Genomic DNA, 17,789 nt, shown 5'->3' on the forward strand with positions numbered 1-17,789 from the left:
ATTTTCACCGTGTGCCAAGACACGAAAGCAATCAAAAAGCATGGCACTGAGTAAATGCCTGGGAGAGTCAGGCTCTGTTCCAAACAACTGAAAACAGCTTTCTCCAAGCATCTGTCTGTTATCTTTACAAAACTTTATTGAAACCTGTACGTCAAGGTGATGACAACTCAGTGTTTCGAAAACAGTAACAAAAAAGGGTGTCCTGGACTCGGTTTACCGAACAAGTGCTGGAAGCCAGGGAGCTCGTTCCTCCGTCTCCCAGCAGGAACACAGGGCGTAACGACAGCTTCTGCTGATCTGGGGATAAGAACCTGCGCTACTGAGAACATCTGCGGCGTCTCCCTGGAAACCAAGCCGAGCGTAAAGAGGTCCACTTTGGTCCAAAGGTCCTCCCGACACGAACTGAGAAGGCTGCTGTTGAGTTCTCAGTTCCGTCCAGAATAAGCAACAGTAACTGCGACAGCCTTCTGAGGGGTGGGGACAGAAGTCCTGAGCAAGGTGGCATAGGCTAGGGTAGGGTGTTTCTCCCAAGTTTCCATGGTAACACTGTCACCTCGTTCCGATGAGAACAGAAAGCTGGACAACCCTCCCGCTAACAGCAGTCAGTCCTCAGATCGTCCAGCTTAATGGAGAAATCCGGCAGCGGTTTTCAAAGTCTGTTTTGAGAACAGATTATTGCTGAGCATGGTTTGTTCACACGATCTACATTCTAGCTGGGTGACTAGAAAATGGCCCGAAGGCTGTATAGTCAGCCACTTCTGGTTAAAAAACAAAAAAATAAACAAAAAAACCAACAAAACTTAGTGCATGTAAGTGTAAATAACAATTGTAAAACTTCACCTGAAATTAGGGAGGTTCTAATTTCTATAGAAATTACACCTCTGGAGCAGAGAACGGGAGACAGAATTGCTTTGATTTTGGAGGACGGGCGACACCAACATTGTACCTGTTGTTAGCACCAGAGCCAGGCCTCAACAGGGACAAGTCGGTGGCCTTAAAAACGCACATACAATTAGAAATTGCATGTGGCCTCGGTTCCTGCTCCCCAGATTTATGCTGCCAAAGTGGCTAGTGTTTATTTTTGGCTTAAGAAAAACCTCCGTGACCAGTTCGGCGGGTGTGTTTACACTGCACTGTTCTCGTGCCCTGTGGTGGGGCCGCGGGCCTTCTGTCCATCACTCCTGGAAGTTCCCGCCACTGGGTGTTGAGACTGGCACCGCCCGAGGCGCTTTGGGAGCTGCTGTACCCGGAGCGGACCTCCAGGCAGGACAGGGCAGGTGTGAAATGTCAGCGTGAAAAGGGAAAGTGAGTCTGCTCCCTCGGTGGGGAGCGCGCAGCCTGCAGGGCAGCGCCGCCGGGCCCCCGGCCCCCGCTCCTCATATAGGCTTGTACAGCAGGGTGGTCACGTACTTCTTCTTGTACCGGTGCGTCGCGCTGAGCACCATCACTCCATCCTGAGGGACAGGGCGGGAATGATCAAATGAGGGCTCCCGGGCCCGCTTTCAGGACCGGAGCCCGGGGTCTGCACCAGGTCCTGGAAGCTGCCCGTTAGGTCAGAGCTGCAGGCAACTGGGTCGCTAGGGGGCCCCAGGGCGCTTTGGGAATCAGCCCTCAGCAGGGAGCACGTCATTACCTTGATAGAAAGTGCATAGAGGTGGTTCAACATGACGTGGTTGGGCTCGGGGAGCAAGGCCGGATCACACTGGGAGGGAACACAAGCAGACGTGAGCATGAGGATTTGGAAATCAAGAAGACGGCCCCCCTTCACTTCACAGCACCGGGAGCAAAGGGAAGGAGGCGGCCTCTCACGCCCCCTCTTCCTAAGTCAGGCAGCAAAAGGGCTTGCGAGGGGGTCATGCCTCAGGCTTCAGCTGAGGGGCGCTCCCTGCATGTCTGCTGGGCTCCCTGGTGTGCTGCTCAGGCTTTACCTTGGCCTCTATCAAGTGTAGCCCCCGGCTCTGTCCTCTTACTGAAGGAGGGGCAGGAAGAAAGAGCTGTCCAGTGAGTGCGCTTTTAGAGAAAGCAGGATACAGTCTATACCAAACGCTCCTGAGCAGTGGGTTGCAAACTCATGTCTGTAAGACTCAGACAGGGAGCCTGAAGAATGAGACGGAGAACTGGGGGGAGGGGTAGAGCACTATTACTCCACGGAAGCTCACACAGGACTGGCACTTAACGTTGCCACACCTTCCAATTTTTTAAGAGAAACCAGAAATCTGGATGGTTTTTCCCCAACGTACCACTCCCCAATTTTATAAATGCTAATTTCAAGAGAGAAACAGTGCAGGGCGAAAGCGGGCTCAGCTGCCAGACGTGTGCTCAGGCACTCTCCATATGGGGAGACCTGCTCCGAGAGCGGCGGGTCTCTCTCTGGGTGACAAAGCGCAGCCAGTGTAGGGGACACCTGCATGCGTGCTTTCAGCTCCCCGTCTCAGCACATGTGTACCCACTTCACGTGGAGTCCAGAGCCACAGCTCCGTGCCCTCTCCACCTTATAAACAGTGCCTTTTAGGTGGCGGCTTGGATAAACTTGAAGAGCATCTAGACTCTCAAGATTAGGTCATGAACTCTAGAGCAGGGAACAGGGCAACCTGGATTAAACGAATGGAAAATTAACCACCAGGGGATACCGGCGTGTTCTTCAGGGCCCTGGAGGATCCACACTTCTTTTTGCCAGTAATATCAACCTTCCAGAGGAAGTGTGTTACCCAGATACCCCAAATTTTGATCCAAGAACAATGGTGTTTCTGAAAGCAATTTGGTGATTGAAACTAGATTCTACAATTTGGGGGCCAAAGGGGAAATTCCATTATGTAGCTTACTGAGAAAGGCTGGTTTACATATCTTGTCATGAAATTTAAAAGGAGTGAAATGCAAGAAGAAAAGCTCAGAAAGGCTTTGTTGGCCAGAGAAACAGCACCCACACTTGAGAATATCTTGCCAGTAGCCCGTTCCCAGGGCAGAGGCAGACCCAGTGATTAACACTGATGGGTGGGCAACGCTGGGCTTTTTCACCAGCTGCTCTGCGAGAGGCGGACAGAGAAGGGGCTGCTGAGCATGACCATGGAGGACGGTCCAGGCAGACGCCTGTGCACTCACAGAGATGCCCGTGTCCTTGTTCAGGATGACCTGGAGCAGATGTGGGGGGAGAATGGGTGGCGCTTTGAACCGCTCCTCTGGTTTTGAGACGTAGGGCTCCTGGTGATAGGGTCCTGGCGGGGAACTGGACAGCTCTGTTGGGAGATGGTGACAGGACATTTACTGTGAAAATGAGTTGAGGAGCAGTCTCACCTAATTTAGGGCACTGTCTGGTGTTGCTTGTCTCTTGTTTCCTCAATACATATTTACATTCTCTTGCAGAATATATAGGCCCCAGGGGTGAAGAGCAGAGGTAGTGAGAAAACCCTTCCGGAATTTGGGTGACTGGCATAAAATTCAGCAGCTAACTTAGGTGACCTGGCAGAAGACAGCAGATGTGGCAAAGCCAGTGAGTCTGGGTGAGAACAGCAAGAAAGCTGTTCACAGTGACCTAACAGGCCATGCCACTGCCCAGCAATGCTTCTCGCTTTGGGCCGCGCTGGCCAATACTGCAGAGAAGCTTCAGGCATCAAGTGAGGCTTAAGCGGCTCAGCACAAGTTACAAGCACCACCAGCCAGAACAAAAACAGAAGACAAAGCAGCCTGTTTACACAGAGGCAATAGTAAAAACCGATTATATGAGGCACTGGCACATTGCAAATCAAAATGAAACTAAACTGAAAACCCGATCTCTAAAGGCACTCAACTCTATCACTCTCAGGTTCCTTTCAAATTCCTGCTTGAGTGTCTCAATTATACAGACATATTAAGAAGCTTCTAGAAGAGAGGTGTTTTATAAGGTTAGAAGCAGCTCACTCAGTGATGTCTGGCCAGCTTTGAGGGGCTGAGCTGCTATTCAAAGGATTCCTGGGAGGGGGCTGGTTGCCTGATCCCCGGTCTGTCTGGAATAGACCTGAGCAGCCTGGCTCTGCCAGTTCCCTCACTGTCACTTTCTAGGGCACAGGCTCCCTTCATGCGACCCAATCAGATCACAGCAGGAAACGGAGAAAAGCATTAAGTGCAGAAACCTGAGCCATTAGCAAATATAGATGTAAAGAAATTGAGTGTGTAAATACAAGAAGTCTACAGAGGGCCTGAAGGGGTTTACCCCGGCGAGGGGTCAGTTTTCTGTCCCAGGTGATCTAAGCTGCGGAAATGTGACTAAAAGCCTCAGTTTGTGGCCCGAAATTACATTTATCAGTAAGCAGGGGATATTTGGGCATTTCCTCCATCCCCTAATTCCCACCTGTCTGAAAAAGAAATAAATGGCTTCTCTAAAAGATTAGGTAGCTAACCAGATAGAAGAATGGGATTTTCAGGTTCCTACTTCCTACTCAACAACAGCCTGGCTTGTCAGCCACACCAAGCCCACCATGGCTAGTTTACCACTGTGTGTGTGTGTGTACACCGAGGAATTGTTTAAACGCTGCAGGAACTGTTTAAACGCTGCAATGCAGTTACTGTTGATACTTTAGATGACAACATATCCTTCCTTCTGAAGGATGTATGAACTGTATGTATTATGTTTCCAGGCAGCTTCTTCCTGTGGGTTTAGGTGGAAAGCTGTTTATTGAAAACTCTATGATTGGGTGGCTCTTAAAAGATGGGAAAGTTCTACTAGACTGTACCGAGCAGGCTGTGCTATGTAGCCCGCTTCCTGTGGTGAGCCTCCTGCGCCCGACAAGGTGCTAATGTGCCACACAAGTGACGGCCAAGGTCATGGAGGTGTCCATTTATCACGTGTCAGGCTGAGACTCTCCAGGCACCCTGGGTTGTGAGCAGTCAGGGAGCTGGCAGGCTTCCCCGGCACTGGCTCATTGCTGACCCAAGGCAGCACTCTCGGGCCTCTTGGGTCCTGCCCCTGGCATGAGACCAAGCTCTGGTTCCGTTTCAATTGTCTGCTCTCTGTGGCCAAACAGACCTACTGAATCCTGGAGATGCGCCCCCAAAATGACCTACTGCTCCCTCAGGGCTAGATTTCAGCAACCTGACCCCACAGAGTTAGGAATTCGTTTTGTGGCTCTTTAGGGAGCTACAAGCATCCACCTGATTGGGCAGCTTGACTCAAGAGTGAGAGGAGAGAGAAACAGAGGATTTCTGGACTGCACAGCCCCCACCTGCATACATGTGGTATAAAATAACTGCATTCATACCAGACACATCGGAGCACTTTTGGGAATCCACCATTAAAGCATCAAATACTTCAAAGTCAGTTTTCTTCACTTGAATGATGTTGTTAACTGTGCCAAGCTGGCTGGTTACTATTGGCTGGGAAGAGACAGACAGGCAGAAATCATAATGTGGACGGTCTCTGGGGTTATTCTTTAGAGGATCTAGAATTCCTGGCTGGAAGGGCTCAGCTCCTGGCTAGCTAACCTGCTCTTCCTGGTCACGTATCCCCATAGTCTGACAGCGCTGTTATCTAGCTCAGCCACACACAGGAATTTTTACCAGCAGGACAAAGGGACCTGGCAACAATCTATAAGGGAAGGTGATTCCTTTGGATTGTGTGGCAGCCAGAGGACTGCGGGCAAGAGGGAGAGAGTACCTCGGAAGGGTCATGTGTCCACTGACCATCCACAAAGAACTTGTACTGATGCTCTCCTTCTGGCAGGTCCAGGATGGCGACAAAGTTGTTATGGCTGCCAGGAGAAGGAAGCAGAGGTTTTCAGCTGGGTGGGCGGCCTTCTTAGCTTACTTACAAGACCAACCACAGAACAAAACCTTTCCATGTAAAACCAAGACTTCAACTGCAGGAGTATAAACATTTTAAACCAATTCAGACAACTTGATGCAATGATCGTAATCTAGAAAATGGACAAGGAAGCAGGAATGCAACGTTTTCTTGAAAACTCGCTTTGCTCAGAAGGTCGGCTAACAGGCACTTGTCCCTTCTCAACTTGCATGCAAAACACCTGGCAGCCTGGACGCTGAGGACGGCGACACGAGAGAAACACGCTGCTGCCAAGTTTTACCCTTTGTCCGTTTGCCTTGGGCAGGAAAGGGGAGCAATTTAATAGGATGCAACCAGGTCTCTAAAGAAATGTAACTGCTAAAAAGGTTCCAGAAAATCTCTTTCATTTGACTGTTTTGTTCCCCTGCCTTGAAGTGACTTATAACTGTGCCCAGCGGCTCTTCCTACACTAACATCACCCCTGGAAAAGCAGGTGCTTCCCTGACAATAACCAGGCCTGGACCAGCAGGGCAAGATTTCTCCCTCTGCTTCATCAAGAGTACCCCCTACAGAAGATGCTTTTCACTGACACTTGGAGACAGAAGTCCATGCTAGGGTTCCTGATGAACTATTTTACTGTAGTCTTGCTAATGATGCTACGTAACATGTACCTTTCAAACAAAATACAAAGAGACTCAAAGGTAGAAGGAGCCGCAGTGATCATCTGATCCAACAGTCCTTTTTCACAGATGGGAACACTGAGGCTCAGGTGTTAATGACAGGTTAGAGCAGCCAATGTGATCTCCAGTCCCTGCCCAGTGTTTTCTCTACAGCTCTAGGAACAGATTTCTCTTTCCAAAAGAGAAGTCCTGCCTGAACTAACACATAGCTGAATATCTGAAGTGGAAAAAATACTCGTAACTGCGTGTGCTCTAAACCTAGACTACTTGGGTGTGAGAGATGAACCCTGTGAATTATTAAGCCAGATTATTTTTCCATTCAGCATCCATATCATAAAAACATCCCTTTCTACTCACCCGGCCAAGATCATTTAGAAACAAGAGTGTCCCTGGATTGAGATAATATGTGAATACTCCCAGGCAATTACCTTCTTGTGAGCGGAAGTTTACTCCAGTTGTTGAAGGACCCAGATAAGTACACTTCCTTTCCGCCCCCTGTCCATCGGAAGACAGTTGGCCGAGCCTGGGCAGAAGCTTTATCATTCACTTCCAGATCGTGCTGCCAGGCCAGGAATTCCTCTTTCTCCGGAGCCTAGAAACAGACCAACGTATTCAGGGACAGGCTGTCATTAGTGAGCCCCCTACACAGGCAGTTACCCTGATATTGACAATTCATTCTAAAGAAGCAGCTGTTACTACCTAAGTTCATGTTCAGGCTCATTAACCGACTAGTTGTAGGTCCGTTTCCCCACTGGCAAAATGGAGAGAGTAAAAATAACAACTTAAGGCTGTTGTGAAGACTGAGAGTGTCTATGCAAAACACTGTGCATAGTATCTGACACAGAATAAGTGCTTAAAAATTATTAGCTACTATTATTGCTGTTATTAAAGAGGGCTACATTAATATTCTAGGAGAAATGCTAAAACCCATTTGGAAGAAGGCTCCAATGAATTCAAGACTAGCTTAATAAAGGTCATTTTCCTCCCATAATTAAGCACGATTTGAAGTACATGAAAATTTATGAGGAACAATTCCAGAGTTGTCAACTTGAAAACTGGCAAATCCAGATTCTGAGAAGGGAATACTACATTCACCGAGAGCCATCCAGACACTGGGGAGGAAAAGGTCAAAGACCAACCCTCATTTTGGTCAACAGTAACTCCTAGTATGGGAAGCGACGTTCAACAGGGGTTTCCAGAGAGAAACAAGCGCGTCCGACTCTGGGTGAAATACATGTGGTTTTGGATCTGTTACAAGTTTCCTAGGCAGAAGCCAAAGACTTTAAAAGAACAGGAGTTCCAAGCTGGAAGAGACCCTTAAAGGTGGTCAAATAGGCTTTTAGCACCTTCGATTCAAATATTGACCTGAGCATGTCCTAAAAGACGCCTGCATTCTTTGAGCTTAACAAGATCTACAAATTAAAGAGCAAGACTGGAGACACTTTCTGCTAAGGATGTGATAACCAGCCACAGCCAAAATGGTGTATTAGTGTAGTTAAAAGAATCCATGACTTTCTTTCTTTCTTTTTTTTTTTTGCTATCTGGGGCAATCCAGGTTCTGCTTCGTTATTTCAGTAACTTCTGAGGAAACGATAATGGACACTATTCAACACCATTCTCCACAGATCATCTGTAACGCTAAACATTTCTCTTAGAAGGTCTGGAAGAGCAACAAAACAAACACTTCTTGAAGAAAGTAGTTTGATTCTTATGTCTTAAAGAGCCACCCTTGGGCCAAAATTATTACCAGGGGAAGGGATGTCAAGTCGACGGAGAACCCGAATTTCAAAGGTCACTTTGCAAGGAGCTTCTCTGGAATGCAACAGATTCGGAAAGCAAGTTCAAATCGCAGGATGGAAGGCCAAGTAAAAGCAGACTCAAACAAGACAAGAGCCAAGTGAGAATATAAGGTAGCAATGTGATCACCCAGCCCAACATCCGAGGAAAAATGTGAGTCAAGATGGAATGAGTCACCAGGCAATTAGCCTAATAAACAGTGATGATCAATATACAAGTGGAGGCCAACAGAGAATATGTTGGGCTGAGGGGTGAGTGGCTAGGCACCTTCATTTCCCCTAACCCTACTTTGTCACACTCTCCTTAAGGAATTAGTTTTTTTTTTAGGATATACCACCTGTCTCAGCTGCCAGAATCACTAAGTGTCCCTGGACCAGTCCTTGCAGCTGGAAACAGGCCACCTGAGGTGGGTAACAGGAACGTGGCTGAAACGGGAGTCAAGAATCATCTCCAGACGTCCTGATAAATGAAAGCCGACTGCAGCAGGATGCCCATGTTTGGTCTGCAAAAATATTTGCTTTGGCCTGTTTAAAACATTGTCATAATTAAACAACGGGGGAGAGAAGAGGCGCTGCAGCTGGCTGCGCCCTTCAGACGGACACTCGGCTCACCCGCAGGCCCGCAGAAGTGGAATTCCTTGTCTGTGCCCACTCTGGGTAAGCAGGGTGAGCCAAACGTTTTAGGCAGGACCAGACACCTCTGGCAGCTGTTCAGACTCGGCTTTTGGCTTAAACTGCGCGCTCCGGTTCATCTCCAAAATTGACAATAAACCGCAAAACCAACTATGACAAAAAGTGCCAGTCTTCCTACCGGGGAGGGAAGATTTCTCAGGGAATTTAATTAGCATACCTAAGAGAAAAGCAGAGACGGGGGGTTGGGGGGGGGGTGGGTTCAGTGACTACTTAGCTCGGGGATCTTAATTAAGAATGTGAAACTCGGTCCCACGGCCGGCCGCTCTCTCTCCTTAATGATGGTAAATGAAGCGAGTTCCTCCTCCCTCGGGGTGACTTTCTCCTGATGGTAATTAGACACTGGTTCCCCGACTGCTAAGAGGGCTCCCACAGGCCCGTCCGGCTTGGGGGCGCAGCGGGTGAAGTATCACCTCCCTCCCACTTCCGAGGATGAGCTTTCGGGGGGCTGTGGCGGGCGACCTCGTCGACCTCAACATTAGTGAAGGGAGTCGGATTCCCCCTCCCTCCCTCACCTTGATTTCCTCGGAGTGGAAGAGGTCGGCGTCCTCGGGGCTGTCCATCAGGATCTTGGGCCTGTCCCCATCCTTGGAGCCCCCCGAGCTGTCCCTTCGGGGCGCCTTATGGCCGCCCTGTCGCTCCAGCGCGGCGCGCTCGCTGCTCGTGTTGCCCATGGCGGGGGGTCTGCGGGGACACCGGGGAGCCCGGGCCGGCCTAGGCCTCACTCCAGGGAAGGGACAGGGGGCTCCGATAATCCGGGGGGGAGGAGGGCGGCCCCAGGACCCGAGGAAAGAGTCGGAGCGCCGGGTACCGCACCCCTCGGGCTCAGGTTCCGGGCTGGGATCCGGTTTGAGTCGGCTCAGCAGGCCCGGCCAGGTTTCACGATCGCGCTTCCCCAGCTCAGGCAGCGGCGGCGCGAACCCGAGGAGCGCGAAGATAACCCGACACACACTCCCGACAACTCCCCCCAACCTCCTAGCAACTTCCGCTTCCGGTACTTCCGCGAGTCTTCTGGGCCCACAGGGTGGGGCGGGGCGGGGCGGGGCGGGGCGGGGCGGGCTGGGGCCCCTGCAGCGCGCGCGAGGCTAACTCTTCCGTACTTCCGCTTCCGGTCGGGCTCGGCGTGGTCGCAGGCGCCCTGGGGCGGTCTCCCTGGGCTTCCGAGCGCGCAGTCGCAGTCGAGCGCTCCGGGGGCGCCGGGCGAGGCTGCTGACGGCCGGCAGGGGGCGCCGCGGCGCGCGGACAGTGTGGCCCGCCCTCCCCGCGCGGGGTGAGTGATGCCCTTAGATACTTGGGGTAACTTCTCTCCCTTCCCGCCGATTCTACACGCTGCAGCCCAAGGGCTCGTGGCAGAGGGACCCCTGTTCCAAAACGGAGAGACCCCTGTTCCGAAAGCCCTGCAACGCGCAGGCTCTCACGCCCTTGAGTGCCCCAGAATCACCTCGAACGCCTGTTGAAAATGCAGATTCCCCGGCCCTGGCCCCCAGAAACTGTGATGCCTCCAAGCTCTGGAGGGGAGCGTGCATTTTAGTAAGTGCACCCCCCAAGGGATTCTCATGCAGGTAGCCTTGCAGGGGATTGAGTTAAATGACAGACCGTGAGATTTCTAGAAATTTCTCACATCTAGTAGCTGGGGGTGGGGTTGTGTGTGTGTAAAATGTTGGAGTTGTTAGTGTATTTTTTTTTTTTTAATTGAGTGCACAGCCTTTTGATAGATAATTTTGCAGTCACTTTGGACACATCCTTCTGCATAAAATGCATTTATTAACGCTTGTCGTTTGCTGTGGCCAGCACTTCAGCAAGGAGTGTGTGCTCCTGTGGTTACTAAAATATTCTAATCTCACTGTCAGTCAGTCACTGTCATGGGTTCCTTGTGTGTGAATTTTGTTTTGGTTTTTGCATGTATCTCCAAACACTTTGCATTTGCTGGGCCTGGTCATGCATTTTGTCCACTGAACAAACATTTACTTAGGACCTACAATGTGCCAGCCGTTGTGGTAGGTAAACGGGAGACACAGATGCTTATGGTCTCCTGGAGGGGACTCCCGTAGTATCTAGCAAAATAAAAAATGCACCTTCGTTTTGGCGCACAGTTTTGCTTCCAGAAACTTGTACAGGAATACACACCTGAAAATTATATGCAAGCATGTTCACTGTCGCATTGTTTCTAATTCCATGATGCACATTTTAATCTCTATGAAACTGGGCGCTTCATATAGTCAGTGGAATCTCAGATTTGATGAAATAAGGAAATGAAAAACTGCAAAATGCTAAAAAGCTTGTCAGTAGGAGAATGACAAAATGAAGTAAATACATTCATTGGCTGGAATAATGGGCAACCTCTAAAAAGGAGGAAAGAGCCCAGCGGCGTGGCTCACTGGCTGAGCGTCGACCTAGGATCCAGGAGATCCTGGTTCGATTCCTGGTCAGGGCACATGCCCGGGGCACATGCCTGGGTTGTGGGCTCAATCCCCAGTCGGGGGGCGTGCAGGGGGCAGCTGATCAATGACTCTCTCTAATCATTGATGTTTCTATTTCTCCCTCTTCCTTCCTTCCTCTGAAATCAATTAAAAAACATATATATAAAAAAAAAAAAAAAAAGAGGAAAGAGAAGTGCATGGATACAATGGAGATGTGTCTGTGACATTTCAAATCCCAAAAGCAAGTGGCAGAACAACAGAGGTTAAGAGCATGAGCTTGGAAGTCAGCCTGCCTGGGTTCAAGTTCTGGCTCTACCCCTTAGTAACTGTCACCTTGTTTTTCTCTTTTGGGAAATGGGGAACAAAAATAACACTTCCCGTGTAGGCTTGTTTTGTGAATTAGTTGAGAACATGCACAAAAGTGCCTAGCAATAGCACCTGACTCTTAGTAAACATTGAATGAACATTAGCATTTTTACTGGCATCATTATGCTTGGAAATGGAAAGTTCTGGAAAGATATACAACACGCTATGAATAGTGGTCTCCTCTGGGAACAGGAGTGGGATTGGACAAAGAAGCAGACAGAAAGAGGGCTTTCACTCTTTTGTTTATTGTTTGAAATTTTTTCTGCCTTGAGGATGTACTACTTTTATCACTTAAAAAGAATTTTTAAAAGACAAAATAGGTAAGACTTGGTTCCAGCCCCAAAGTGATCCATAGCGTAGAGGTGGAAACTGATACACAGAGAGGCAGTAATGCAGGTAGGCAAGTGGTTCTGCAGGAGCCCAGAAGGGACTCAGGCCAGGCCAGTGGATAACCCAGTATACCTCCTTTGGTTTTTCTTGCTTCATGTCCAAGGTGAGGAAGCCTTGGACATGAAGACGTTGAGCTTTGGGTTCTCTCCAAAACAACTTGAGAGAGAGGAGGAACACACGAGGCGTGGACCCCTAATCGGAGCTATGCAGGCGCTTTCATGCACGGACACGGTTTCAAGACTTCTGCTCTGGCTCAGATAAGATTAGTGGGATCCTGTGGATGCTTTCGGTGGTTTTCAACCACTGAGACAGCTCAGTAACGGGCTGTGCAGGTGTGTCCTGGACAGGGCTGCCTGTCCTAGGAGGCAGTGGGTCCTGAGATTGCACCTGCCTGGAGGAATGGGTGCCTTTTCCTAATTTGTATAAATACACCACAAGGACTAGCAGTGGCCCTGGCATTGATTTAAAAGAAAACCTGGGACTGGTTCTAGGACAAGTGGTAGAGGTGTATAGTTTACCCCTTTCCAACTTATTTTATGCACGATGTCTTGCAGGATGACCCTTCCACCCTGACACAGGTCACCCGGCCCATCAGGACCTGGGGTCATGACACTTGTTCTAGTTAACATTTACTTTTTTAGAGGCCTTCAGTTTTCTAACTCATTTCTTTATCAATAAATATATATGGCACAACTATCTGCCAGGCATCATGGGAGACCTGGGGACTGAATGAATGATGGGGAAAACCAGACCCACGCTCTGTGCTCTTAGTGCTGATGATCCAGTAGGGAAGAGATACATTAATCAGACAATCACCCAGTAGTCACATGTGACAAATGTTAGGAAGGAGAAATGTGACCTAGCGAGAGGGACATGACCTAGTCAGGAGGTCAGGGAAGGCATATATATATTATATATATATAATTTAATTCTCACCAGAGGATATGTTTTTCTTCATTCCAGAGAGGAAGGGAGGGAGAGAGAAACATCGATGCGAGAGAAACACATCGATTGGGGTCAGGGCCAGGGATTGAGGGTGCAGCTGAGATATGTGCCTTTAGTTGGAATTGAACCCGGGACCCTTCAGTTCGCAGGCCAGTGCTCTAACCACTGAGCAAAACCGGCTAGGGCAGCTCATGTTCTTAAACAACAGGAATGCAGCTGTTTTTTTTCTTCTGTGGATATCAATTATTATACATGGAAAATAAATTTTATTATTTTTTAAAAAATATATCTTTATTGATTTCAGAGAGAGGAAAGGAGAGGGAGAGATAGAAACATCAATGATGAGAGATAGAGTCATTGATTGGCTGCAGCCCACAACCCGGGCATGTGCCCTGACCGGGAATCGAACCCTGATCGCCTGGATCCTAGGTCGATGCTCAACCGCTGAGCCACGCCCGGCCGGGCGAAAATAAATTTTAGACATAGAAGTTGAGACCTTAAATATATAACAAGATTCCCAATAGAAAATGTGTTGTAATTAATACAAATCTGTCCCCAAAGTTCTGCCCACACAAATTTATGTCAAGCTTGCAACTAATTAGGGAAAATGGGGAAACAGGCAGGTAAGTCATTTCATTCTGTTTTTTGTAAAAAAAAAAAAAAAGTACTGTTATTTTTTTTTTCTTAGCTATGAACTAAACTATGAGGGTCGGTTTATGATTTATGGGAGTTAGTCGAATGTAGTGATTAAGAACATGAATTTTAGAATCAAACTGCCCGGGCTCCAATCTTAACAGTGTAGAGTTGGGTGACCTTGAATGAGTAATTGAACTTCTCTGTGCCTCAGTTTCCTTAGTGGAAAATATGAATTAATAGTAGTGTTTGTATCTAGGTTGTTAATGATAATTGAGTGACAGTACATTTTAAGGGCTTACTTAGCATGATACTCAGCAGATAGCAAGCCATATGTTTGCCATAATATTATTTTTATAGTTTTTTAAAAAGAAAATGATTAAGCAACTTTTTGGGGGCAAAATAGCTAAGTTTAGAATTGAGAATATAGAGACTTCAGAATAAGTCCCACTGAGCCAGCCTTTGTCTCCCAGTCACTGGGAATTTTACTGTCTTACCTACTTTTGGTGTTTTTCTGAAGAACAGAGCTGTGAATAATTGTACCTACCTTGCTTTTGAGAATTTTAAGGCCAGAACTAAGTCTGAGAGTGAGCTAGCCTGAAAATTACCTTGGAAACCAGCCAAAAAAAATCTGGTTCAAAAGCAGCAGACTGTACTTTAGTGCTTTGAACTGGTGACTACTGGCAGGTACTGTCCTGGTGGGGAGTCGAGGCCTTGGAGCCAGCCTACCCAGGTTCAAATAATAACTTTCTAGTTGTGGCCATTGGGCAAGTTACTTGACCTTCCCATGCCTCAGTTTCCCCGTTTATCAAAAGCAAACAGTAGCCCGAGCCGGTTTGGCTCAGTGGTTAGAGTGTCGGCCCACGGACTGAAGAGTCCTGGGTTCGATTCCCGCCAAGGGCATGTACCTCGGTTGCAGGCTTCATCCCAGGCCCCGGTCGCGGTGTGTGCGGGAGGCAATCGATCGATGTGTCTCTCTCACATCGATGTTTCTCTCTCTCCCTTAGAACGGTGCCAGGCGCAGTATGATCCTTTAAAAGCTTAGTCTCCGTGTCCGCTTTTCTGGTGAGGTGGTTACTCCGGAAACTGGTTTCTTTTCTCTATCAGACACACCCCAAAGGTCTTTTCTCTGTCACTTCCACTAGGGGGCAGTCCAGCCCCGAAGGAAGCCCTGGGGAAAGGCCACCCACACAAGCTGAAGTTTATTTGGGTCCATATTTTCTCGAAATCACTTTTGGGCATAACATGCATTTTCATAATTTTCTTTTTCTAAACTGTCATGATAAGCAATACAAAAATAAGTGAGACTGTTTTGGGACAGGACTTCGAACCAAGTCCTTGGTTAATCACATGTTCCTTCAAAAATCAGGTTTAAAGTTGCCCAATAAGAATATAAAAATAAAGCCAAGGTGATAAAGCAATATTTGGTTCCGTTCTCTTTTTCCACTACTCCCTGCATTTACACCTTTATTCATTATATATTTATTCATTCTTCTAGTCAACACGTAATGGCCCAAAACCTTCCATATGCCAAGGGACCAGGTGTGCAGAGGTGAGAGCTGTGAGTGTGACTCCTACTCTCAGAGGGGTCGACAGAGTGCTGGGTAGACGGGTAGGAAATGATCATTACACAGTCATTGCCATTGTGGGGAGACCTTGGAGTAAACTGCAGGGCTGTGGGAGCACACCGAAAGGAGACCCTGATATCCCGAGGAGAAGGCTTCCCTGAAGAAGAGGCATTTAATCCGAGGCAAGGGAGTGGACGTTAGCTAGGGGGAGGGCATATGGGAGAAGAGCCTTCGACTCATTCGAGAAACACGTGTGGAGCACCCGCCGTGTGCTGCTTCCTTTTCTAGGTGCAGAGGAAATGAAACGGGGTGATGTGACGGCGAGGGACTCGGGGTGGGGTGGCTGCCTTAGGTGAGAAGCTGAGACCTGGAGGAAGAGGAAGAGCCAGCTATGTGAAAATGTGGGAAACTGTTCTGGGCCGAGGAAATAGCACATGCAAAGGCCCTGAGGCAGGAATGATCTTGGCATGTTTGGGGACCAGCAGGAAGGCCAGTGTGTGGCTACAGCAGAGTGAGGGAAGGTGAGTGGTAGGAGACGAGCCCTGAAAGGAATGCAACCCCGCCTGCTTCTAGATTTTGGCCCATTTCAGACTTTCGACCTCCCAGACTGTAACATAATAAGCAGGGGCTGTTTTCAGTCACTAAGTTTGTAGTATTACAGCATCCGCTGGAAATGAATGAACAGTGAGACCTAGAAGAAAGCTACTGCGATGGTTTTAATGAGCTTTGGTGCTGGCTCAGGAACTATTTATTTACCTTACCTACAAGGCATTGGCATCTGTGATAGGTCCTCTTTCCTGCCGGTCACCAGGCCATTTGTCACCTCTACAGAGGCAGGATTTGGCCTTTCTGGAGTTCCTGTCCCTATACTCACTCGGAAGCACAACTAGTCCCCGTACACGGGATTCCCTGTCACTTGGCCAATCAACAGTTGGTGACAGTGCCAGGAGCAGACAGCTTTGGAAAACTAAATGCCAGAGCACCTCAGCAAGCGTACTCTCGGACGGGAAGGGATGAATGCTGGGACTGGACCCTTGCAGATGTGATCTGGCCGCTGCAGGTACCCAGGTGAAATCACATGCCCGACACAAAACATGCTCAAGGGCAACTTTGTACCCACCCCTCCTGACCCCTGATAAAAAAATCTCTGTTGGAACACATCATAAATAAATCAGACTCCACTGGAAAGGGGATTCCTTCTTTCTGAGGCTTCTCCAGGGCTGATGGGTGATGCTTGGGTAGTCCTTACGCCTCTCTCTCTATTTGTCAAAATCACAATCCCAAGAGTCTTGGTTTAGAGACCTATTTTTATAGGGTAACTCCCCAGGCTCAAATATGCAACATCCACGAGGATTTTTGTAGGCTTGGTAATAGCCAGTGAATGTGGATGATGTCTTAAAATATATATATTTTTTGTAATCAGCGGCCTAAAACTGTTTCTTATATTTAGAAGCCTGGGTCTAAGGTTACGTATCAAGATACATGTAGAACACTGTTTTGCTGAAGGCAGCTGTCCTGGTGCAGGCCAAAGATAATTTGCTGATACAGGAGCTGAGGCCAGCGATTTTATGTCTGCATCTGCTTCTGCCCGTAACTCGTGGGCAAAGACAGGGCGGCATCCAGAGCGGTGGCCACATCAGCCTCAGCAGTGCACAGAGCGGTGGGACAGGGACATCCGCTCCCCGAGGCTTCCCCTCTGGGGATCAGCCAGTCCTTCCGCCTGCAAAGTGATTGCAAGAGACTGTGCAGGCCTCTGTCTTAGCCCTTTCAGGTTTCCTCCTAATTTTGTGTGTGCCTGTTCCCCTGCTAGATGGTGAATCCTTCCCAGGGGTCTCTCTTTGTCATCTTGGCACCGCCAAAGCCTAGCCCAGTTTCTGGGGTCGAGCAGGGGCTCTGTAAATAATGACCGACTGAGGACATGGACAGGGGTGACAACAGAGTGGAGAAAGTAAAAAGTTATTAGATTACTTTTGTCCTGCTTGTGGTAGGCATAGGAAGAGGCAGGAAGCTTAATGCAGACAGTGGTTTTTTTCCTGCTCAGCATCGGTCTCTCCTTCTGGTAAAAGCACTTTGGTTTTCCTTTGGGAAACCACCCTTCCCACACCCTCAATCCATAAAGTTTGGGTGGAGCTGACCTCACCCTGAGCTCCACTGGCTGACTTGTGCCCCAGGCCTGGCTAAAGAGGGAGCCACACACCCCTGGCCGCTGCAGCAATTTGTGTTGGAAGGGTGGCCGCACCTGTTTGTTAATGGCTGCTGTCCATTCTGATGGGCTGGTTCCAGTTCCCAATCAATTGTACATTATTTCAAATTGAATTTTTTTTTTCTTTTTTTTTCCCCCCCCTGTAGCTATTAGAGAAGAGGCACAGATAGGGTGAAGTTCTTAATAATGGCTGAGCACCAAGATCCAGCCATGCCTGAAGCTGTCCCTGGAATGTTCAGTTTATAGCCAGTAAACTCTACTTTTTGCTCTACCCAAATTTTTTTTAATTTTTTTTTTTTTTTTGTCACTGACTGCTGGAAGAGTCCTCTGGCTGATGCACTTGGTC

General features: G+C 48.5%; 1 protein-coding gene and 1 long non-coding RNA gene across 2 annotated transcripts in view; one reads left to right on the top strand and one right to left on the bottom strand.

Annotated features, from left to right (window-relative positions):
- Positions 1-114: 114 nt before the first annotated feature.
- Positions 115-10,028, bottom strand: PRKAB1 (protein kinase AMP-activated non-catalytic subunit beta 1). Its single transcript, XM_081122985.1, has 7 exons — positions 9,434-10,028; positions 6,861-7,024; positions 5,627-5,720; positions 5,232-5,346; positions 3,100-3,233; positions 1,634-1,702; positions 115-1,454 (listed from the first exon to the last, which is right to left on the bottom strand). The coding sequence occupies exons 1-7, from the start codon at positions 9,590-9,592 to the stop codon at positions 1,377-1,379; spliced, it is 813 nt and encodes a 270-aa protein (XP_080979111.1). The 5' UTR covers positions 9,593-10,028; the 3' UTR covers positions 115-1,376.
- Positions 10,029-10,032: 4 nt separating this feature from the next.
- The window catches only part of LOC308549877, a 216,587-nt gene continuing 208,830 nt past the window's right edge, over positions 10,033-17,789 (top strand). Inside the window, exon 1 of the long non-coding RNA XR_013997804.1 lies at positions 10,033-10,188. This is a non-coding gene — a long non-coding RNA (uncharacterized lncRNA). The remainder of the gene's footprint in view (positions 10,189-17,789) is intronic.

The sequence above is a fragment of the Miniopterus schreibersii genome (assembly GCF_964146895.1).
Source record: "Miniopterus schreibersii genome assembly, chromosome: 20".
Lineage (NCBI taxonomy): Eukaryota > Metazoa > Chordata > Mammalia > Chiroptera > Miniopteridae > Miniopterus > Miniopterus schreibersii.

What these genes read in the sequence shown, in the direction of transcription:
- PRKAB1 (XM_081122985.1), bottom strand. Translation starts at nt 9,592, where the DNA reads ATGGGCAACACGAGCAGCGAGCGCGCCGCGCTGGAGCGACAGGGCGGC. An exon ending in TCCACTCCGAGGAAATCAAG is followed by an intron (nt 7,025 to 9,433) that starts GTGAGGGAGGGA and finishes GTCTGTTTCTAG; the next exon opens with GCTCCGGAGAAAGAGGAATT. An exon ending in GGACACATGACCCTTCCGAG is followed by an intron (nt 5,347 to 5,626) that starts GTACTCTCTCCC and finishes GTCTCTTCCCAG; the next exon opens with CCAATAGTAACCAGCCAGCT.